General features: G+C 46.7%; 1 protein-coding gene across 4 annotated transcripts in view; it reads right to left on the bottom strand.

Moving 5' to 3' along the window:
• Positions 1–3,872: 3,872 nt before the first annotated feature.
• Positions 3,873–24,398, bottom strand: part of Eaat1 (Excitatory amino acid transporter 1) — a 76,245-nt gene continuing 55,719 nt past the window's right edge. For all 4 annotated transcript variants that reach the window (XM_055075467.2, XM_072285599.1, XM_050186458.3 and 1 more), the window contains 9 exons: positions 22,466–22,766; positions 17,051–17,366; positions 15,851–15,893; positions 15,583–15,625; positions 13,817–14,000; positions 12,322–12,555; positions 11,403–11,597; positions 9,312–9,446; positions 3,873–6,391 (listed from right to left, as the gene is read on the bottom strand). In XM_055075467.2, the coding sequence (XP_054931442.1) occupies positions 6,250–6,391; positions 9,312–9,446; positions 11,403–11,597; positions 12,322–12,555; positions 13,817–14,000; positions 15,583–15,625; positions 15,851–15,893; positions 17,051–17,366; positions 22,466–22,766 (1,593 nt within the window). In that variant the 3' untranslated portion in view covers positions 3,873–6,249. The remainder of the gene's footprint in view (positions 6,392–9,311; positions 9,447–11,402; positions 11,598–12,321; positions 12,556–13,816; positions 14,001–15,582; positions 15,626–15,850; positions 15,894–17,050; positions 17,367–22,465; positions 22,767–24,398) is intronic.

Genomic DNA, 24,398 nt, shown 5'->3' with positions numbered 1-24,398 from the left:
ATCGGAAATAACTATTTTTCTTTTGTTCGGTCAAATCATACATAATCAGTAGGTACAGGTCATATCAGATGGGGAGATATCGCGGTTTTCGTGACGTCGCGTGACAGACAGGTGAAGTAGGGGTGGTCCAAAAGAGTTTTTGACCAATCGCGGTGGGCTGATTGCATAATTAGAATAGAAAAGTTTGGAATAGTTTTACGTTATAGCGCCCCTAGTAGCGTCCCCTTGTTGTGCTGGGTGGTGGGTGGCTACCATCGCCGCCGAATTTTCCAGGCTATAGATGGCAAACGCTACCCTTCCCACTCCAAGATCACGGTCAAAAATGAGGGCGCACCGAAGCAACATTTCAGTTCCCTTTAAATCCGAACCAAGTTACCTTCCCAAAGTACCATTTCCTTCACAGTGAAGGCAACGCAACCGTCAGAAAACTATCACCTTTCCTCGTATCAAAATGCCTTTAAAACACGATTGGACGAGGCTACAAAGCATTAAAGATGGCAAGCGGAGACCTCCTCGTCGAACTGACAAAGAAAGACCAAGTCGAAAAGATAGCTGAACTCACAAGTATCGGTCACGTCTCTCCAAATCGCTCACTCAACACAAGCAGAGGAGTAATATCGGAAGAGGATTTATTGAACCTCAGTGATGAAGAGCTCCTTGAGGGATTCCAGGAGCAAGACGTAATCAAGGTACAAAGAATAACACTTCGGCGGGTATATCTGAGAGAAAAGGCGACAATTAGGGATTCAATAGTGAAAATTTTCCCGTAAAATTGCAGAGTTCGTTCTCTTGGGGTGAAGAAGGAGCTGCCACAAAATGGCGGCATATATTTGAAAGGTTATATCCGCCCCTTGGTCGGCACAAGTGGACACTCAATCATCAGCGAATATCTATTTCGGGCTGTATACGCGTCTACACCATCGACACACGTACTCGCGCTACTCGCCAACGCTCACTCGCGTTCATACTCACTCTCATTCGCACTTATCGGCACTCACTCCTTCATTTCATTTCATTTCATTTATTTACTCTCGGGGCCGTACAGGCATCACAGGGAAGAGTGGCAATAATAATTAATAAAAATGGCTAATGAGGCAACACATGATCACGGAGAGCTGACTTGAACACGTCATGGTGACGATGGAGGTGGGAAGGCCATGCCAGTCTTAGCTTTTTTTCGTAATGAAGGCTTCGAAGTTGCTCTTGCACCCAGCTATATACCCCAACTAGTACACTGTACCCCAACTTTCATACGATGATAAACGCGGTATGACGAGTGACTTGGAGGCGTAAAAAGTGTCGCTTTCAGCTCATTATTAGTGTAATATATTTGATGAAACTGGCATAAGCGGGAAATACGACGTCTGCTATAAAGGATCTGCACGTCAAGTTTTTGCTTCATGCGAGAAACGCTAGCTAGTAGTTAGAGAGGATAAATCTAGCGGATAGGTTTTGAACTGTTTCTAAGGACTGTGTTATCGAGCTAGTGCACGGGTCCAGTATGGCTGAAGCGTACTCGAATTCAGAAGGCGCGAGTGTTTTGTATAGCAGAAGTTTCAATGGAACGGAAGCAAGACGGAAATTCTGGCGAAGAAAACCAAGGGTACTGTTAGAGAGAGACAGAAGAAGGGAAAGGCAGGGAGGTTAACCAGATGGGTAGATCCGGCTTGCTACCCTACGCTGGGGAGAGAGTGGAGGGGGAGGTAAAGTGGTAGCAAAGTAGAGATAAAGAAAGAAAGGAGCATAGACATACAATCACAGTCAAATACTGTCACCGTATACCGTCGCTGTTAATAACATGGCGGACATACTTCTGGCACCACAGGTTGTTAGTGATATGGACGCCTAGATACTGTCGAGGAACTGAAGAGGGCAACCGTTTAGATCATAGCCCTGAGGTGTGGACTGGTCAGTTTTCCGAGACACCTGCATTGTTTTACATTTGTTAATGTTTAGTTTTATAAACCATGTATCCCACTAAAGGGAAGTTTTATTAAGGTCAAATTGAAGGACGGAGATGCCAGACAAATTAGAAATTACCCGGTACAGAACACAGTCGTCTGTTAAGAGTTTTATATTAGAAGTAACAGAATCAGGCAGGCCATTAATGTAGATAAGAAAAAGAAGACGCCCAAGGACTGATTCCTGGGGAGCACCCAGTCTTACATAACATGATTTAGAGTCATCATAGTTAACAGACACATACTGCGTCCTATTCTGCAAGAAACATTCAATCCATTTAAGCAAGCTACAATCAAGATTGAGTGCACTAAGTTTCAGTAATAGTAGTCGATGTGAAACGGTGTCAAAAGCTTTCGCGAAGTCAAGGAAGATGCATTCAATCACTCAGGATCGAACTAAAGCGGGAGAAAAATCAATATGAAAGGTCAGGTTCGAGTCTCACAAGAATAACGTTTACGAAAAGCATGCTTCCGTGAGCTAATATAGACTCCAGAAAACTAATAAGATCGCCAGATTTGTGAACTGGAATCGCCTTCTCCACCTTCCAGTCCGTTTACTACAGCAGAGCAGATTTTTGCTCATATCCACTCATACGAAGCAGTGACACGTTTATTGAAAGTCGCCGTTAACCGGCTCTGACTCTTCTTCAGACTGCACGTCCACTCAGAGTCATCCGTACTTTGATCCCGTCCGCGTACACTCAGACCTTTTGTCACTCACTCGCGCTCTATCCTAGCTTTGTGAAATCACTGTGGAGCAACCATGAGTCAGTCTACTTGTGAGTGAATATGCCGACCCGTGGATCCGCCCTTAGCTAGCACCATCCTCCTCCTAAAAATGGTGCTGAGATCACAACGAGATCGGCGGCATAGTTGCTCCTTTACATGGCAGCAACCATATACAGCCCACGGGAGCGTTGACACACAACGGTCCGCGTCGTTGCACGAAGCGCAGCTGCGAAAGCAACGAATGCACGTGTACGCGCGCTGAGCGTCCTCCTGTCCGAGCATCGTCTGCTAGGTACTGATAGGGTACTCCATTCAGCCAGACATAACCCCCATGCTGTGTATCAGTTCGTCTGTCTATTGCGACCGCTGAGTTAACAATTGTGTGCCGACACGAGCCACGGGAGACGATGGTCAACCGCAGCAGGTGGGAGTTCCATGGCGCGTGCTCAAAGGCCCATGTGCGCATTTCTCCTTCCGTTGTAAGCGTATGAGTAGCAGGGGCCATGTCGAGCTTGATGGAATAGCATAGCAGACGATTCTGGGACAGTAGGATGCTCCGCGCGCATGCTCCTGCACTCGCTACTTTCGCAGGTGCACCCCATGAATCGGCGCTGACCGTCGTTGTCGATCCTCCGGCGAGATATTAAAGAGTTGGATACCTGTGCAAAGCCTTTACAACACAAACACGCGCACGCGCGCGCACACATACACTTGTAAGTTTATATAGTTTATATTGTTTCGGTTTAATAATTTCGACTTTTGCGTTGTTTCATCTTTTCGCTTAGGTGTATAGTGTGTGGAAGTAAACGATCAGATGCTTATGTTCTTGTAAAGCTGTCATTACTGCTTGTATACTATTGACTTGAAGCTCATAGGATGTTCCTGAGCTGTTAACAAAAGCTATTCGAAGTGAATTCGTGGGTATTCAGTCGATTCGTCGTGTTTCATCGATTACGGGACTCGTCCATCTACTTATGTGTCGTCATAGTCGGTGCTCCCTCCCACGGGACCACGCACGAGACACTTGAACGTTTTTTGTTATAGTGGGTGGGCTGTAATGTCATTCCTGCGATATCTTAAGGGCACGTGTTAAGTCTTCAAGAACTTACCTGCTTTGTACGGACATAAGACTCATCTTCAGGAAAGTTGCTTTTGAGAGAAAATTCACACAGTGACAACACGTGAAATAAATTACCTTTTATTTAACAATGGCCGTGATGATTAAGGAATGAAGGTCGCCCGCTGTTGCGTTATGTACAAATGCATCGAAAGCTGATGTCTTACAGCAGCAAATGCTCCCATCCCCGCCCTCGCATTTCATTTTCTTTTTATTTCTTTTGACGTTCACACCGGAGTAACTGTGAGGGACAAGGTAAATGGGACGAACCTAGGTACTGGGCTTGCACTTGACCGTTTACAAGAGGCTGACTCGCAGCTCTGTGCTTAGTACATTCACTGCCTAATAAGAGGGTTAGCGTACAATGTGTTGGGGCAGACGGAACTCTGTGTTTGGAAGTCAATGTGTGGCGCACAAGACAGTAAATACTTTCCGCCCTTCAAGACTCGCCTATTTACTATAAGCAACGTGAGGAGTGGCGTCATAACTTTGGGCGGAGGAGGGGCGGGGGAGAAGGTGGACTTAGGCGCAATATCGATTCGAAACAACATGCTTTATAACGGAGTACAGAGCAAGTAATCTCTGAACCCACCGTCCTTGATCTTGAGACGCCCGTGTTGGAGCTAACCATAAATAAAGGTCAATATATACACGCTAAATTTTCTAAATATTTCCCTAAGAATCGCGCTAATACTGCCACTGATCACATAACTTTTACTTTATATAACTTATACAATATTCTTGTGTTTCTTTCTAAATATCGAAATAACCTCATATATGTACCCGAAGGAAACAATAATTACCAGCGTTCGTCGCTTCATTACGGCCTATAATAAATGATAAATGTGCATTTAAACTGGTATCGCTATGTGCGCACAGCGCAATAGTGGCCATGGCGAAATGCATGACGGACGAGGATGAAATAAATGACACCGAGTTCGACTAGGCTGCTCAACCTTCGTACGTAAGCTTTCGCCAGCGTATGTGTCACCTTGAGTCACTGACCGACGTTTACCATCTTAAGTAAGACAGTTTACAGGAACAGGTACAATCGAGAAAAACAAAAGTGAATGGTTTGCGTGGCCTCTTGTGGCATTGCAGGTAACGTGGATGAAAATTAACCTAGATCTGCACATACAATGAAGGGTACGCTTCTCTAACTTCTCAAATGTTCTTTTTTTTAATTGCCTAATTTAGTCGCACAAACGGGGCGGTTAACGAAAAGGGATGTCTTAAAGAATGATAGTCCGACTGACAGGTAGAGCTCTCGAAAAACTATTTTTCATGATTTCTGGATTATGAGTACGCGTTGAGTGAGAACGCATAGTGAGTAAACTTGAGAGCAAAATCAACTTTCCAGCCTTCCTGCGGCAGGCAGTGAGGTGAAGCTTTGCCGACTGTTGCAGGCAGTATAAATAGTTTCTTACGAAGATCACCAGAGAGAAACCTGGCGCTAGTGTCCGGCAGGAGTGGCCAATAGGGAGGTTGGAACAGTGTGAAACTGATAGGAATTACGTGACCTATGTACCGTAGCTTTTCGACGACCTTTTTTCATAAACACTCTGTGACTTAAGGTTGTGGAAGTTATCAGTTCAATATGGCAGCCTTTCATTGTTGTGATCCGACATTGTTTGAGCTTCGTGTAGAATAACACGTTTAGTATATCGAAAAAATTTTCACCCTGTCCAGCTGTTACTGCTAATATAATACACAGACTTAACGATGGACATGAGCCAAGGGCCATGCATTGTTTCCAGAAGTTGCTGTGATAACGTGGACAAATCGACTTTTCTCATTTTGACAATTTTGATAATAAATAAACGCTGCAATTGCGTTATGAAAAAAAAAACTACAGATTTTGAAACATTTTTGCCAAGAACCAGAGTTTGCATAACCAAGCGTAAGCGCTATGTGAACGAGAAAGGGTCTAAGAGAAACGATCAGGAAGCCAGCCATACGGAACCGGCCCGTGGCGAAGCCGAAACTAATGTAAGCACTTGTAAATTTTCAACGTGGCTTAAGTGCTGTAGCAACAGACTGTCCTCTGCTGGGCCTCATACGAACCTGCATAGTTTCACCGTGGTCTCCAATATCATGCGCGATCCCTGCGCCTTGCCCGATTTCGGAGGCCATGATTTTACCCTCTGAACCAGGCAGATCTCAGCGCGCGCTGCGATTCGTCGATAGTAGTGCTCGCGTCGCTAGCAGGCATTTGAAACCACGTGGAGTCTTCAGCTGGCGTTCGAACTAGGTATACTGGCAGATTAATATAAAAGCCTGACGAATTGTTTCATGGCTTCCGCAGCCACGCGAGTTACGCCACGGTTGGAAAAGAGCCGCAGAAGTCCTTTTCCCAGCGTGCGATTTGACCTCTCACATCTAGAGTGACCGTGGACGACCCTCTGTACCATTTAAGACCAGGCCAGCAAGGACAGCTGTCGTCTACATTGACGTGATGACGGTGTCCTTGGAGCCCCGACCATCTGAGCTGTGAGGCTTCTCCAGGTCCTTCAGACTGAGGCGTTCGACGACGCAGGCACCAACGGCGTCGCCCAAAACGTTGATGGCTGTGCGGAAGCGATCTCTGTAAGGAAGCACACACAACAACGGTGTCAAATGCGAACTGAACTTGGTGGCATAGCAATGAAAACTCTGTGCCGCAGCCACTAAGAAAATAACAAAGATTACTTAACGCGTTTCACTGCACAGGAAAATATTATTCATTTACGCAACACATAAATAGCGATGCTGCACGTCAGGCATTGCACGATACGTACTATTACTAACTTAGCCTAAATTTCGCAGACGAACTTATAGTATATTTGCGGCACAGGTTACAAACGCCGGATTTAAACCCATCAGTAAAATTACTTTCTTACGTAATTTGCGGTTGGAGCAGCGTAAATGCTTGAATCTGCACACTCTTACCATGTGCACCCGCCTAATCACAATGTAAGAGCCTTGTAAAACTGTACGGGAATGTGAGCATGTACAGTGCCGTTCAGTACTGTTGTAGAGCGCGCGAGCGGACGGACGGACGGATGCTATGAGCGTACCATTTGGAACGGGGCGGTGGGCTGCGCCACGAAGCTCTTATTATTATGTTGCCTAATGTTCTACCTATGTTTAAACAGAAAAAAAAGAAAGCCCCCCCCCCCCCCCACCCACACACACACACACGATGAATTCTCATAACCAAAGTTTCTGAATCCCTATTGTGGACTTTGTTTTTGCATGCCTCGGTTGTTTGTCGTTTGCCTATTTTTATTCCACCAGTCTTCCAATCGCCTCTTACTAATCTATACTGCGTACATGTTAACTTTCATCCTGTTCTCGCTGAACCCAGAGGCTTCGAGGCGGCCAGAGATGCCTAAATCGACCGCTGGAGAGATATCTGCACATTCTAATAAAACATGCTCTACCATTTATCTAGCTTTACCGCAGCAAGCACATGCTTCTTCTTCCTTCTTATATCTCGCTTTATAAGTGCGTGTTCTAAGGTATCTTGATCTTGCTTGGAAAAGTAATGAGCTTTCCTGCAGGATGGATGTTATGAGCGTCCCCTTTGGAACGGGGTGGTGGGTTGCGCCACCAAGCTCTTGCTATTATACTGCCTAATGTCCTGCCTAGGTTAAACAATAAAAAAAAACACTATGAACTACCACACCCAAATTTTCTGTTCCCCTATTGCGAACTGTGCTTTTGTACGTCTCCGTTTTTTGTCGTTTCCCTACTTTTCTTCCATCAGTCCTCCAATCGCCTTTTGCTAATGGCTATTGCGGACATGTTCAATTTTCCACTGCTCCCGCTGAACCCAAGGGCTTCAAGGAGGCCAGTGGTGCCTAAATCGACCGCCGGGTAGGCGTCTTCACATTCTAATAAGACATGCTCCATAGTTTCCCTAGCTTTACCGCAGCAAGCACGTGCTTCTTCTTCTTATATCTAGCTTTATAGGTGCGTGTTCTAAGGCATCCTGATCTCGCTTCGAAAAGTAATGAGCTTCCCTTTGAGTTATCATAAATTGTTTCTTTCCTGATTTCGTTTTTTCATCTTAAGTAGTTACTCATGGCAGGTTTCTTTTCCATTGCCGCCACCCATGAGATTATTTCAGCCTCTCTAACTTTCCGCTTGACCTTCTTTGTTGCTGTGTTGCCCACCCTACAGGCCGCATACTTGCTGGTAAGCTTCCTAGTTCTTTTCCTCCACTGTGAATCAATGTTTTACCAGTACAGAAGCCTGAAAACTCTCCCAGCCCATTTACTTTCTTCCATATTCTTCAGCGGTTCTTCATACTCAATTTTACTGCAATCTTATAGGCTTTCCTCTGCAGGGCGACACCTGGCGGCAGTTGCTGGGTCCGAGATAGTGTGCCCAGGAGCATGTGCGGCCTAACAGACATGTAGAAATGCTTTTGACGAGTGGCGACGTTGAAAAGCGCCTTTGTTTCTACTAGTCTACACTCGGTCTGCGGGTGCTTGCGACACGGCAAATGCCATAGAGTGAAGCGTATGGGCTGATAACGCGCGCGGGCCCTTTCGCAAAAAATGAAGCGCACTCACAGACTGTTTGAGATAACAAAGTCGCTTACGAACATCGGCTCTAGTTGGATGCAACACGCGCAAGTTTCTGTGTTTATTAGGCCACGCATGCTCCTGATCACACTATCCGGCCAGAGCAAAGCAGGCCGTTCGCGATCTCTACACAGCAGTGGACAGCACTGTACTCTCTCGTGTTTCATGATTGCGAGATACGGGCAGCCGCACAGACGTCGTTGCGATGTGTTTTAAGCGTCCGGAATTGCAAGCAAAAAACGTGGTACAGGAGGACGATTTAATATCATAAAGTACTATTAACCGCAAGAATGGTAGCTTTAGCGGTGGCATCAAGCATTCCGTGTGAATAGAAAACGTAAGTCACTAAGATGTGACCCAGTGTACATAACAATCGACCGTTCTGTCCTCGTGCGCACATGACGTTTCCAAGCGTTGAGGGAGATGTTGTGTTCAGGCACCATAGGCCGCGAAGAAGTTTTACCGGTGGGAAACTAGAGGAAAGTGAATATCATAAAGGTCGTTTGTAATTCAACAGAACAGGTTGTCAAAAGCAGCCGCGGTTGCTTAGTAGCTATGGTGTTGAGCTGCTAAGCACGAGGTCGCGGGATCGAATCCCGGACCTCGTGCCTCGCATGCACTGGAGGAAAACTTTCTTCCGTGGATGCTAGTGCCGGAATAATTTAGCGTATTCATTAAGTTTCCGACTTCCGATATACCCAGCGCTACTGAAGAAGATATATCTTTAGCAACATGTTGAATGTGTGTGAATATCTGAGCAATGCCAAAATATATTTCTACTGCTGTTCAGCTTTTTTTTCTTGCATTTCTCATTCAAGGCAAGTTCTTGTACGCATGCATCGCTTGAACGGACTTTCATTTATGCGAATACTTTACAGAAATACCCTGAAATTCGTTCAAGCGAAGTTTAACCGTGCTCACGTAGATGCTTACAGGAACCAGTCGACGACGATGATGAGTGTGATGTCGTCAGCAGGGAGCCCGACCGCATTCAGTACCATCACCATGGTAACCAGGCCCGCTTGCGGGATTCCAGCGGCGCCGATGCTGGCAGCGGTTGCCGTGACGCTGCAGTGACGTGAACATCCTCCATTGCGAAATCACTCCAATTTAACCTCAGAAATGCATCAAGCTATACAGGCGTTGCGGATAGGCAAACAGTGCAAGTGATGTCAAGCCGTCAGAGTAACCAAGCCCGGCTCTCTGGTCATGTTCAAGACTTAGAGCGACAGACAACCGCTCGGAACATGAATCGAGATAACCCCGCTGATGGAATGATTACCTATCGCAGTGGCTAAAACGAGCCATGTTTTTCTCATTAAACCTGGATTTATATTTTTGATTCGTCTCTAAAGGTCGCGAAAAATGACCTTTGGCGGCCCACGCAGCAAAAACATGAAGATGCATAATATGTGCACCCCGTGACCTTCTACTACAGTACGCGGTTACTGGTCTTTTTATTAGTATTGGAATGCAGTATACTTTCTATTGTTATAAAGAGTTGTTCCTGACTGACAATGTGCACATAAGCCTTCGTTTGTAGTGAGCAGAAAAGTGGCGTTGCCTTCGCCTTTGGTTTTGATGACTTGGCTTGGCTTGTCTATCGACAGAACGACGACCGACGACGGGGGTGAGCCAGCCAAGACGTAGGCGTGTACTTGGGGAAAAACGCGGTACAAATATGTCATCGGTGTACAATATGTCGTCGGTACAAATGCGTTGTCTCTCGTCGGTTTGTGCCAGTATAATATGTGGGCGATATCACGCATATTTTCATCACCGCAAACACCCTACTTTATGTCATGGATGTAGAAAGAAAGGACGTGAGATGTCGCTTACACTCGCAACTATTCATATTCAAGTATAATATGTCGTCGGTACAAATGTGTCGTCTCTCGTCGGTTTGTGCCAGTATAATGTGTGGGCGATATCACGCATATTTTCATCACCGCAAACACCCTACTTTATGTCATGGATGTAGAAAGAAAGGACGTGAGATGTCTCTTACACTCGCAACTATTCATACGACGAATGCCACTCAAGAGAACGTGCACGGCGATCATTTTTAAGCTTAATGGAATTTTTAAAGATAGTATGTTGCAGATAGCATAATTCTTGTCCTTGAGCTGGATCATTCAGAGAGTCGGGCATTACTTGCACGAGAAATCGAAACACAGATTCAACTAATCAACAAATTCCACTAATTATCTTTTAAATTAATTACTTTACGGTGCATATTGCAATTTACGAATTGTGGCCGGTGAGCTTGCAAGAGGTGTCAACTTGAAATGGATTTTCAGGACGACACCAGTTTCGAGGTATTATTTCCCGAAGTGTACAACGAGCTACATGGGCGTTACAATTACTTCTGTGCTTCGATGCATAAAAGAGCGTATTGTTAAGGAAGTGGGTGGAACAACACTGCATTTTACGGCAAGTTTGATGGCGCATATATCCAAACTTTCGTCATTCTGGAAATTCATTCCAAGGAGATACACCTTGCAAATTCACCGGCTACAATTCATAAATCGCGATATGTCCCGTAAAATTATTAATTAATTATTAGTGAATTTTTGGTAATTAGATGAATGTGTGTTTCGATTTCTCATGCTAGTAAAGTCCGCCTCTTCGAATAGTCCAGCTCAAGGAGAAGTGTTATGTTATCTGTCACAGGCGATTTCTAAAAATTCCGTAAAACTTAAAAATGATCACCCTGTATACAATTACGCTCACTGTGAACGCAAAAATGGCTTACACTTGAATTATCTATGTGCATTAAGAGCGAAAGCTCATTCACTTGCCTGGGTTCTACCTTTTAGGAAACCGAACCTCTGCAAATTGCAATAAAGCGCGGTTAGCGTTTTCTTGTCGACCGAATAATTCCCGCAGCCATTTCCGCTCGTCAGTTTTACAAAACGATATGAACGCATTTTTATTTTCGTCACCGCTGACCGTGACGTCTCCCCCAGTGCGCCAGTGGCGCGTGGACTGACGCGTATGAAGCTCTGTGGATAGACGACGTACCTGATGGCGATGACCTTGCCGACGTCCAGGGGCACTTTTCGCACCTGGGCGATGAAGATGGCGGCCACGGCTTCGTACAGTGCCGTTCCGTCCATGTTGATGGTGGCTCCGATGGGGATGCAGAAGCGGACCACCTTCGGGTCCACTTTCACCTTGTCTTCCAGCGTCGATATGGTCACCGGTAGCGTAGCAGAGCTGCGAATGCAGTGACTTGACTATAGGCAAACTGTCCGTATAGTTTGTTGGTTTCTCGTACGATCAATTCAGTTAAATCCAGTATTGCTCGAAGGGAAGGGAAGGGTATAGAGAGAGCCACCTATCCTCCGCTGTATTTGAGGGGGGGGGGGGGGGGTATTCGTTCTTGCAAACACTGAACAGAGTGCAAACGCGTAGCGCTACAACTCGTCGCTTCAGGTACCCGTCCTACTTCTTAAGCACTTGACACGTCCCATGGGGCTAACGGTACGTTGTACTTACAGCTTCAGATTAGGACGAAAGAAGAGTCACAAGTGTTTAAGGACGTGCTGAATGGTAACTTAGACTTTAATTTCTTCAGATTGATGCAACGTCTCCGAAAGGACGGAAGTAATCGACTCGCAGTCAATACCAAATTGTCTAGCTTTACGTCCCGAATTTGCACAGTTGCCTATGATGGACGCCGAGATGGAGAGGTGCTGGCTAATTATGATAATCTGCGGTCCACCTAAGATACACCTATTTTTTTTCCAACTACGTCAGCTGCGGTTTCGCAGAGTCAAATCTAGAGATGTCCTGGGCAGGGATCCAATTGTAGCAAGTTCAAGCTGGGTACAGTGCTATTTCGAGCCTTATAAGCAATAGCATCTCAAATCCGCAGGAATCTGGCAGGTGCACGGGCATTGATGTCGCGAGAGAAGCATCACACGGGAGGCTCCCGTACCTGGAAGCGGTGCCGAATGCAGTGGCGATGGCCTGCAGCATATCGAGCAGGAAGCGGAATGGCGGCTGCCGCATGACGAGCCAATAGATCAGCGGCAGCACCACGAAGCCGTGTAGCAGGAGGCCCAGCAGAACGGTCAAGGTGTACAGGCCAACTTGACCGGCCACTATCGAGAAGTCCTGCATCTCCAGCATCTTGGCCATCACCAGGAACATGACGCCCACGGGCGAGAACCTGCACGCGCCGAACATTTTCGTGCCTGCCAAAAATCGCTGTGATCTCGGCGCCGTCGCTGCGAAGAACTATCTTTCATACCGAACCGCCGAAGGCGTCTGCCGGGAATTTCGGCGTTATACGGCAAGTGCGTAGACACCTTGGTTCGGGTCATTCGAACCGCACACGGTGAGCGGTTTTTCGTTGCTCTCCTTTGAATCTATACGCGCGCGCCCACAAGCGCGTCTGTAACTTGAAATGCCGGTAGCGCTTATCCGCGCAATTAAATACACATATATTTTGAAAGTACGCCAGGCTCAAAGTGCTTATGACTTCCTTATTTAGTGCGTGGCATTTGCATTAAAGAAAGAATGCTTGTGGTTTGAGAACGAACTAGACAAAGTAAATATTTCCAGGGCACTGTCAATGGAGCGTTGTACGCAGAAGTGAGAAGCGCTTAGAAGTGTGTCGGCGTGTTCAGGCTAAGTTTGATAGCGGCTTCATATCTTCGCGTTGTTCGTTTCTATGGAGTCTGCTTGGATTCGATAGTTCTCACCGCACATCCAACGACATATGTCTTGCCCCTTTCGCAAGCAGTGTTGTGTGCTGCCTTCTCATTTTAAAAAATGGAAGAAAGTCATATCGCACGAAGATGGCGTCCACATTATTTCTGTCATTCCGGTTTTCGCATTCACAGGCCCCTCTCATCAACTTTGCCGGTGAAGGTTTCGGTATCATAAAATCTGACTTTCTGTGAATGGCTAGCCTCTATCATTCCAAACCAGGGCGGAGAAGCTGCACTGATCTATCTATCTATCTGTTTGCGCTGCTTGTGTACTTATGGCAAGCTACATACATCAACGTCGTAAGGCATTAATTATTTCGAGGTGTTGATCTCTGTCTTTTTAATGTGACACAGTCTCGTACGTAAACAGCATGATGGATATTCAGCAATATTATATCACAGCGGCAAAAACGGGGGCGGTGAGACTTCGCAGGAATTTCGCGCGCTCCCGACTGAACGATATTCAACTGAGCTAATTGGTTCTCGGCTAAGGCAAGTTAACATGCTAAACGGAATGCACGGGAGAAAAGGGAGACGACACACGCTAAGCTTATAGTTCAGCGATGTGCCTTGTTGCGTTTCCATTTAGTCACGTGTCTTCAGGTCAGCCGTTCTAACTCGCCTTATTCTATCGACTGCCTGAACAGAGTACAACGCTGCTGCGTAGGCGTCATAGAAAACAAGTTCACTTGAAAAGAAGACACGTGCGTGGCTCACCAAACGACTAGCTTGGTGATGATCATCATGGCATCGGATAGGCAGGTGAATATGTCGAGCAGGGGCTTTCCGCTCTCGCCCATTTGTCCCACGGTGGCTCCCAGCGCGATGCAGAAAACGATGAGGCCCAGGATGTTTGTGCCGGGGTCTTGTACCGTCTTGTAGTCCCAGTCGTACATGGATGCTGGCCGAAGTAGAGTGATCGAGTCAAGTCTCATCCCCCATCTTGTGCTTATTTCACTCACACGCTTGGATTGCAAACACGTGAATTGCAAACACCCCTTTCACCCTAGAGGAAATGATGAAGCTAATTAGGGCCCAGGATCAGACCTCTCAAATCCTGGCAGTCCAGAGGGCTCGCGAGAGGGCCGTCAGGTTTCACCTGATGGTCCCCAAGTGGGCCTAGCCAGGTGACGTTGAGTTTGCTTACGTCTATAGTGGACCAAATAAAGTTGTTTCACTCACTAACGCATCTTCGTCCACGAAGTTTTTTTTGCTCTTTAACTCGCCGGGATGACCGCAATGTATATGTAGTAAAAATGTTTAGAAAATTTTATAGGCTTAAAGAAATAAAATATGTCTGTTAAAGAATCGGCCATGGTGACCCTGAGACCTGCGATCGCTTGGGCCTGGGGACTGACAACTGAAAATCTTCGGAAGCGCCTTAATTAGCACGCTACACCGCCTATGGCGGGCATTCATGACCAGCTACGGGAGCATCAAGTACAGGTTGTTCTAGGAGGCCATACTCAAGACAGATTTCTAGAGGACTCGCAATGTCATTGTTCCAGTACCTGCATCACACAGCGCCGCAGACGTTCGTTAGCTGCTCTCTACTGCATGCGCAGTCTTGGCCCGTTAAAGGAGCTATATTTTAGGTCGGTGGTTCACGCAGCACAGTTCACTTGCTGTATAGCCAATGTTGCGGCCGTCTCGGTTGCTATCACATTATTGGCTACGCCCTTACTGCTTATCGTGTTGCAACTCGGCCATCTCCTTTCTTGCTACACAATAGCTGACGATGCGTCTATAGCATCGGTTAATTGTGGATCTTTGCCCGGTCTGCGCTTCTCGACCTTTTCTGTCACCGAACTTCTCACTCGCTCAGTTCGAATCAGTACAGACAACAAGATAGTTATCCCGGAATGCAGCACTGGGGAATTGCGATGAAGTGAGTGTGCACGTCGTTTCTTCCTCGTTCAGGTTGCCAGGCGACACTTGTAGAGTTCTCTGAAGCTAGATTTGTCCCTTCGTGGTCACGTTCACTGGGGCCTCACCTTTACGCAATAATTCTGCTGCCAGATTTTCACCCAAGGTCTGCCGACTATCCCAACGTTTGCTCGTCGATAGGTCCTAATAATATATTGCTCTGACATTTACGGTGCGAGCTGTGCGCTACATCATTATTTAGGAAAGTGACACGAACGTCTCTGTACGCTGGTATACGAAATGCCTGTGTCCCGCATGTGCCGTTTGCACCTCTATATTAAGTAAGGGCAACAAAGCAGAGCCCAAAATAGATGGACTTGTTTTTTTACGTGTACACAATGCCTTATAAATATGCCTACATAATCTCTTTCAGGATGACCCACGCTCTTTTTTGCCGTGTTAAACATTGAAAATGCCATGCACTCGCAAAGGGCGCGTACATTTCACGATATTTGCGAATTTTTTTCTTTATTGCTGAACAAAAAAAAAAAAACTCAATGGCTTAAGTGCAATAATTCTTTGTCTCCAGCGTGTGATAAATAATAGCGCAAACTTACTATTGGTCGCATTTCCTGGTGGCTTGATAACAATCGTCGAAAACTGGGTCGAAGAGAAAAGATAAATATGACTATTAGAAATAAAAATAAAAACGGGTTCAGATGGTCTGCAAGTTCAGTCCTTTTTATAATAGCAACTTAAGATAGGTTGACCGCGATTATGGCATTTTTGTGACGGCGGAAATCGAACATGCCAAATCCGAAATATTTTAATAGGCACATTGCAGTGCGAGAGCGCGCGACAGTATACAAGCAGAGGAAGACTTACTTGCGTGACACAGGCTTCAATCACGTTAGGTGGGAAAGCGTTTCTGGAAAGAAGAAAATATCGATTAAGGAACTCGATTCAAGCCATATGGACAACGCTCCTTTGGCCTGCCTCTCCCACTTTCACTCGGCCAAGTTTCATTTCTGTCGCTTCTCTAAAGTGCGCCGATATCTCTTTACAGTCTATTTTTACCATATATTGGAATGGAAAGTAAGAAATAATGTGCAGGTCTTGCTTTAGTTTATAAATAAGTTTGAAATTGAGAAGAGGTCTGCCAGCATTTTCCTCACTGGAAGTCTTGGTCAAGGCTTACGCACTTTTCGAAGTGTTAGATTGCAGTTCAAGCTTTGTAACACATTGCAGATAGGATAAGTAACTCTTCGTGAAAATAAGATGTCGGTGTGCCATGTTGTCTGGCATTTTAGAACAAGACTCCAACGCACAACCTACACCAAGTTTGAAACGAGTGGTCGTGAGTCGTGAGGAGGAGGAGCGGTGTGGCCTGCTGCAGGCGGACCTGGCCTTGCAAAAGTCCGGTAATTGCTCCTCATGAACGCCTCCTATCAACCACCATAGGGTCTGAAACACTTCGCAGTACAACTAACAACACCAGGCTCCAAAAACAAGGTGACTCGGAGCCTAGTGCATTGCGCGTTTTGCGAACCACGACGGCACATACAAGTGACATTAAGGTGAAAGCCTCAAGTAGCTCATACCCGAAAAAAGCGGCTAGTCCAGTGATGCAAAAATATTATATAAAATATACCATCACCAGGAGTGGCTCATACCCACGTAAGCGAGCAAAGATGCAATGGCTGAATATTAATGAAGAAACGAAAGAACGAAGGAACCAAAGAATGAAAGAACGGACGAAAGAACAAAGAAAAAACGAAGGAAATAAATAAATAAAAAAAGACGGAAAGAAAGAAAGAACCTTTAGGTAGAGCAATTAGGTGCTCGCATGTGCCGTTGAGGGGGTCGACCTACAGCGCCGCACTTCACACTGCAGCTCGTTATGTGTAGCAAGGAGTCTGACCCCTCCGATCGCATACTTAATGCATTACCACGTGTGCAGCAGGCGTTCGCCTTCACGTGCTACAGGAGTGTAACATGCTGCCGAATTCTCTTGTTTCCGCGAGGTCACCGGATATTTGGAAGGGAGGTGCTTCAGCCCCTCCCAAAGTTGTCGTCTATACACACCTGATGAGGTCCATGAGCGTGTCGGCGGTGGTGACGAGCCGCGCCTTGGACTCCTTGGAGGTGGACGTGTCGCTGTCGCCGGCGCCCGGCTGCAGGCCCGTGACGAGCACGATGCCCAGCACGATGGCCAGGAAGGTGGTGGAGAAGTAGTAGACGACGGCGCGCAGGCCGATCCGGCCCGAGAGGCGCGCGTCCAGCGCCCCCACGGCGGCCACCATGCTCGAGGTGATCAGGGGCAGGATGAGGCCGCGCAGCATGCGCAGGAACATCTCGCCCGGGAAGTTGATGTACATCAGCTGGCGCTTCGAGAAGGGTCCTGCGCCGCGTGACATACGCGCATCATTGCATCGTCGTCATTGGTACTACGCACGATACACGATGTCGAGGAAATCGACTGAGTGCGATTTCATCACTCGATAATACCTGCCATATGCGCTCCAACGCTTGATAATTGCGCAATGATATGTTAAAGAAAACGAAATTCCGACGTTTTTTTTTGCGCTAAAACCACGATATCATCACGACGCGCGTCGTGGTGGCTTAATTTTGACCGCCTGGCGATGGATGGGTGGATGGATACAACTGCGGTTCACCTAAATCTAAGTACACGAGTGTTCTTTGCATTTCGCCCCCATCTAAATGTGGTTGCCACCGCCGGGGATCGAACCCGCGCCTTCGAGCTCTGCAGCACAGCCCCAGAGCTACCACGGTTATATCTTGAGCGTTATAATTAAAGGTATTCACCAAGAAACATTTATAGACGCTCAACATTTACTTCGTGCACGCGAAGCCGAGGGATATAGGGATACTCAACATTCTCTCTAGCAATTCTAACAGGGTCTACCTCGGACTGCTCCGGTGGCTCCATTAGCAAGGATGGTCTTATTGGTCGATGCAGGAACGCCTATATGTTTCAGTCTTACCTTTTTGCTTTTGTTTCTACGTTTTGTTTTCGTTTCGCTTTGCCGCCCATCCATTTGTTTGAAGTCACTTCGACGTCACTTGTTCTTCCTGGTGGGATTTCCACTCTCGGGAAGTTTAGTTCTGCCCTCTACTTTGTGGATTGCTTCTTCCTTGCAACGGTATGCTTTGGCTACGGTGTCCTGCTGCAGAGAATTAAGCAGTCGTTTCGACTCGTGCAGACGGTGGCTGAAGTAGCCGTGGTGCAAAATGCAACAGCGTTCGCTTACTGAGATTTAGGCGCGCGCAACGTGAGTGCGCATTATTGAAAACATCGCTTTGATCAAAGTTTAGCACCGTGTTCTTGAAATTATTACTATTATTATTATTATTATTATTATTATTATTATTATTATTATTATTATTATTATTATTATTATTATTATTATTAAAGGGGTGAAGACGTCCTTGTCGCTCTTGATAGCACGATAGAATGTGTCCGTCGCTTGAATCTAGAGTGCGGTCATGACGCTCATTGCATAGACATGCGCTGTTCAGGTGGGGAACGGCTGTTGCTTGGTGCATTCTACTTAGCACCTGACGTAACTCCTGCAGCATTTGGTCTTATCCTGGCATAAATTGAAACCGTTATAATTTCGCGTAAGAACTACTAAGTGTTAATTATTGTCATTAATGTACCTGGAATTTCAGGGATTAGTGATACTGTCTGCCAGAATTCCTTTTATATTTCTCAAGAATGCCACTGCTTACTTGACTTTATCTCATTTACTTCCATGCAGGAGCTAAACTTCACTGAGACCTGCTGTGGCAACACTCTAATATCTCTGACTACGAATATTAATATTGTTTCCGTCATGCGTAGCAACGTTCATCAGGTTGCGCCAGATAAGTTCCACCCTCCCTTAAGTGTTCCTTTAATTCTGGCAGCTCAGGAACGCAGCATCCGTTCCGATAAGAACACCAAACGCAGCTTCACCATTTCCCTTAGAGACTACATTGGCTTATACCATTATCTTCAAAATGTTGACGGGTCCTTCGTAGACGGGGCAGCTGATGTTAATGAACAAGTTAATTTGTTTACGGAAGTCATTGAACATGGCATGCGCATATTCATACTTATAAAACCAGTCAAAAAGTCAACGTTCCTTCATTGGTTTTCTAAAGAACTAAAAACGACAATAAAACTGAAAGACCATGTACACAGAAAATCGGGCATACAGGCCTAGATAGATAGAGAGATAAAAGGAAGGCGGGGATGTTAACCAGTCAAGAGTCCGGTTGGCTACCCTGCGCAGGGGGACGGGAGAAGAGGAATAAAAAGAAGGGGCAGAGAGAGACAGATGGTGGTAGAGAGACATGCACGGACAGCACTGAAGAGTGAAAGGCGCTCGCAAAAGTCAGACGTTCACAGAAAGCACAAAAGTGCCTTCATTGCCTTCTGAGCCGATGATACGTGGAAAATTGAACTTAAACGCTGTCGTTTTCTTTGCAAATTTTATTATAACATTGATCACTACAAACGCTTTGAACGTGTTGAAGCTAGCATGACACGTAATTCAATATATTTCTTGAGCTACATGCGCTCTCACTCTTAAAAAGAGCGCCGAAGATGTATGTGGCGATGTTGTCTCGAACACTGCTGATACCTTTGCAGAACATTTCTGTTCTGTATTTGGCGTAAACAATGCTTTTACCTCAATGAACTTTTCTTCTCAGGCTGGTACGATGTCTACGCGATCACTCAATGAAGACTTTGTTTCCAACTGCATGAAGCGCCTCAAACTTTGCTTTTTTTGTGCGCTCGCTGATGGTATCCCTCCCGCACTGCCTAAGACGTACGAAAGCATTCTTGTCCCTGTTCTCACAAGCATCTCGAACAGTTCTCTAAGTTACGTTTCCTAGCGCTTGGAAGGCAGCACGGGTAGTGCCCATACACAAATCGGGTGCTATAACTGCAGTTTCTAACGACCGGCCTTTATCTATCCTCTGCGTGCGTCCAAAGTGCATGAATCTGTACTGCATTCCCTGCTTTCTGTTAGCGCTAAGAACATTTTAATAGATTAACAGCGTGGCTTTGCAGCGGGGCGTTCCACAGCAACGAACTTGGTCACACTGTCACAAAAACCTACAAGTCGCTCGCCGATCCGGCTGCCAGGCGCAAGCCGACGGAACACAGGGGTCCGCTTTACGCTTCGCCCTGGCCTACAAGCGAGAGGTCCTTGTGCAACATTGATTTATTCAGGGTTGGTCAGCCCGAGCAAGGCGCCCGTGTATCGGTGCATCGGCAATCACGAAGCAACTCGTTGAAGGGGGATAACAAGCATTTAATCATACACAAAACTGATCACGGACAATAAGGGAACAAAGAACTCAAAGTAGGAACGAACATAATTGGCGAGAAGCACACACAATTGGAAACACGACCAGAACATACAATAATCAGGCAGGGTTACAACAACAGTAAACAAAGGAGTTTAGAGGCACAGGAGTCATTGAGAGTTAACAGAACAAAGAAGAAGAGGACAAGCCGGCGGACAGACCATATCGGAGCGCGGCGAAGAACGGGGACGGCTCGGGTGGCAGTCGTTGCGGCGATGGCTCGAAGGCGGCGGGCCCGGAGCGATGAAGAGCGCGCCTCGTCCGCAGGAATTCGGCCCCGCACGCCGCAAAGACTCACACAACCTTCTTCGCTGCCTCTTTCCAACCGACTGTGTCCCTTCCCACCGAACTGCTAACGAGCGGGCGGAAGACGCTGGGGGAAGACAGTGCTGTGCCCAGCGGTTATTTACGGGCGTTTTTCTCGGCGCCACCGAAGACAGCATGTGCACTGTCGATTTATGGCCCGGCCGTCTCCGCGATCCCGACCAGCGGAAGCGACCGAACAGTGGACACAGGGCGCACAACTCTCTTCACCGTGCGCTCTGCCTGCTCCACTCTGGTAATCTTACACCGCGGCCAAGCCCCGACTCCGTCGAAGGGGACAGCGAAGCCGCCTCCGAAGAACAGCCGCGTGCGCGATTCGCAAAGCCGACCGTCTCCAGATGCCCCTCGACCCTGGGCAGTCCTCTCCGCCCTCTCTCGCGGCCTCTTCCCGTAGCCTCGGAACGGGATGCCCGAAAAACGCACTCTAAAGAAATATATATATAACATGGTTGGCGCCGGTCTGTGACACACACTTATAACCCATGCTTACGGTGTGGTACGTAATAGGAGCCAATCAGACGCTCCTGACTTTGAGCTAAGTAAATAATTTGATGTACTTTGCCATAAGCTACTTATTACAAAGCTCTCTCACATGGACATACCTTCTTTCATCACTGCCCTGGTATCAAATTACCTAAGCAATAGATCGTGCTTCGTCGGCGTTAATAGACAGAGTTCTATCAGCTTGAGGTCACAAGTGGAGTTGCTCAAGGATACGTTCTTGGCCCTTTTCTCTCCCTACTCTTAATAAATGACATTTCGTCAGCAATGCGACACTTAACGCTATTTAAAGCTGCCAACAGTGTTCAGGACTGAATCGACCTCCAAAAAGACATTTTTTTTTCACTGTCAAACTGGTGCAGAAACAATAGGCTACCCTAAAATGCTACCAAAACTACGAGTTTGAGTTATACGCGGAAAACACACCATGTGCTATTTTCATACACCCTTCGGGATGCTTCGGGTCGATGAAATAAAACATATTGGTGTGTATTTCGACAAAACTCCAATCTTTTCTGTACACACTGAGTATGCGAAACAACGTACCCTTCGCGCTCTTGGTATTTGTCGCATATCACATGACTTCCACTCCCCTGTCGCCTTTATGAAGTTGTATTCTGCTGTGTGCCTTCCACTACTAGAGTATGCGTCTGCAGTTTGGGGCGGGAAGTGCAAATATAAGTTTGACCGCATTGAACGAGTCCAAAATAAACTGATATCTGTTTTTCAAGTACCGCTTTTGCCGTTCTGGCGACCATATATAGTCCAGCCCTCCCATATATACCTCAACTCGTACTTCTAAAATCAAGACGCATTAAGTCGGGCCTTTTGTTCCTCTATAAAGGAATTCATGGCATTATACATTGCCCAAAGTCTCTTAATCATGTGCAATTTTCCGTGCCTCAACAGTGTACCAGGCAACGTTCCACATTTGCTACCCGGGCTTGTTGCACACCTATAGCTCGACTCCAAAGAACGTGTAATGAGCATTCTGCCTGTATTGATATATTTCAGAGTTCATTTCCTGTGTTTTGTATAGATATAGATAATCATGTTATATGATAAACTCCCTTTTACGCCTGCCTCATCGTTCTCTGTTTACCTATTTGTTTCTCCACCTCGCGTTGTTTTATCTACCAGACATTCCTTCTTTTGTCTTACGTATTACTCTATAAGCGCAATAATAAGTGATTATTTATTGGTGATACTGCCACTACTCCTTAACCTAACCACCGCCACCAGCCTTACAGTGTAAGCCTCCGCAAAACGCTGCTTCTACCCGGCGCTCACCTAGAGGCCTGAGTACGATTCCGAGCACGATGCCGGCCACCACGGCCGCTATGGTGGCCACGGTGAGCCGGTTGTGCCGCAGGAACGTTCGGCAGGCGCCCCCTCGAGGCGTGGGCGCCGCTCCGCCCGCCGACTCGGTGTCCTCGGTGTCGGCCGCCTCCAGCTCCTTGGAGCCCTGCGCCGGCAGCGAAGGGAGCACGGCCGGCCGCTGCACGGCGGGCGGGGCCGCGTCCTCGGCCAGGTTGGTCGTCGACATGCTCGAGCCGTCCGCCGTGCTCCGGTAAATGCCCCCGCGGAAGGACTGCGCAAAGGGGTGCACTTATTAGCATGCTCTTGGCAAGTAGCATTGACATGCACTGTACTCATAAACATGAACGCGCACAAACAAAAAGGCGCGCACTAACGAAAACTCAAGTCCCTGCAGAGCGCGCGCGAGCTTGTACAGCAAGCGCTGAAGAAGCGAGCTTGCGCACGCTTTGTGCGCCTTCGACGAGCGGCACCTCCGATTCGGTTGGTTACTGCGAGCTCTACATTGGCAGCACTAAGCGCTGCGTCGAAAAGCAGCCGGCTTTGCCTTGCGATGCTCCTTGTCAACGCTCAGAATTTCCATTGTTCGCGGCGAAGGGACCACAACAGCTGTCGCTGTTCAATGCCAGAATAATGTTTATGTACGCGATTTCAGATAATAAATTGATGCGTCTAAGGCGCGTTTCCAATGGTAGACCGCGTGAGCGGTTATCCTAATAGCAAGCACCCCAATGATTTCGCCATCGTTCGAACTACTTTCAAGGCCGCAAGCGCTCATGTTTTCGACGTTTCGGTTGGGCACAGATCTGGTATCATTGTGCTCACAATATAGCGTCTCTCAACGTCTGTCTTACCGCACCATTTTGTAAGTGGTCGAAGAATGCATAGCCGCGAGGACTCTGCGGCCTAACAGGGTGCACAATTATGCGTAAAAGTATGTCGGGCGTGCTCGATACCGATCCACGAACATCGATGGGATGTTACAAAACTTCTCTCGCCGAGCTCTTGTTGAAGGACTGGTGTTGAAAGAGTGCCCGTCAAGAAATTTATCGCGCATGCAAGCATGACGATAAACCAGGGGCTTGTAGAGTGCCTGATCACGCCATCTCCGAGTGTATAAATCCTAGTCACTGCGATAAACCAACGCTCTTCTTCCGGCCTTTGTGCTGTCGCCTCAGTCCTTCCTTTCCATGCCGGCACAAGAATAATTCCACCCACCTGGGCCGCTGATCAATCCAGGTGCTCCTACCAAATATAGAGAATGCGTCTTTCCGAGAATAAGGAATATGCTGCATGAAACACTGGGGGCCCGTTTTTATGCATGCACGGCAGCTGCATCACCTAGAGTGCTTTCTGGGATCCCATAGTGTACAGGCGTGCATCGAAAAAAAAAAGAAGAAATAATAACCTGATGCACCACCTTTTATATATGATCTTCGATGGTTTTGTATGCATAAAAGTGTAGTCGGTGATTTCGCGCTTATATTTTTGTTAACATCAGTGCAGTGGGAGAGCCACCCAACGTAACCTGCTGATTGATTACAAATGATTAGAAATGCTTACTAGTGAGCAGTAATGAGTAATCATGACTGAAAGGACTTCTAATGACTATGAAATGACCAATATGTCTAACGACAACTTGTAACGACTACAATTGATTAGAAATGACTAAAAATGCTTAGTATGACCAGTAAGGACTAATAATGACGGAAATGACTTGTAATGACTACTGATGACTATGATATGACCAACATATCTAACGACGGCTTGCAATGACCACAATTGATTACAAATTACTGAAATGCTTAATAGTGAGCAGTAATGACTAATAATGACGGTAATGACTAGTAATGACTACGAAATGACCATTATATCTAACAACTAGGGACGACGACAATTCTTTAGA

This window comes from Dermacentor andersoni, chromosome 11 (assembly GCF_023375885.2).
Source record: "Dermacentor andersoni chromosome 11, qqDerAnde1_hic_scaffold, whole genome shotgun sequence".
Lineage (NCBI taxonomy): Eukaryota > Metazoa > Arthropoda > Arachnida > Ixodida > Ixodidae > Dermacentor > Dermacentor andersoni.
The sequence above is the reverse complement of the archived record's forward strand: the minus strand, read 5'-3'. Positions and strand labels throughout refer to the sequence as shown.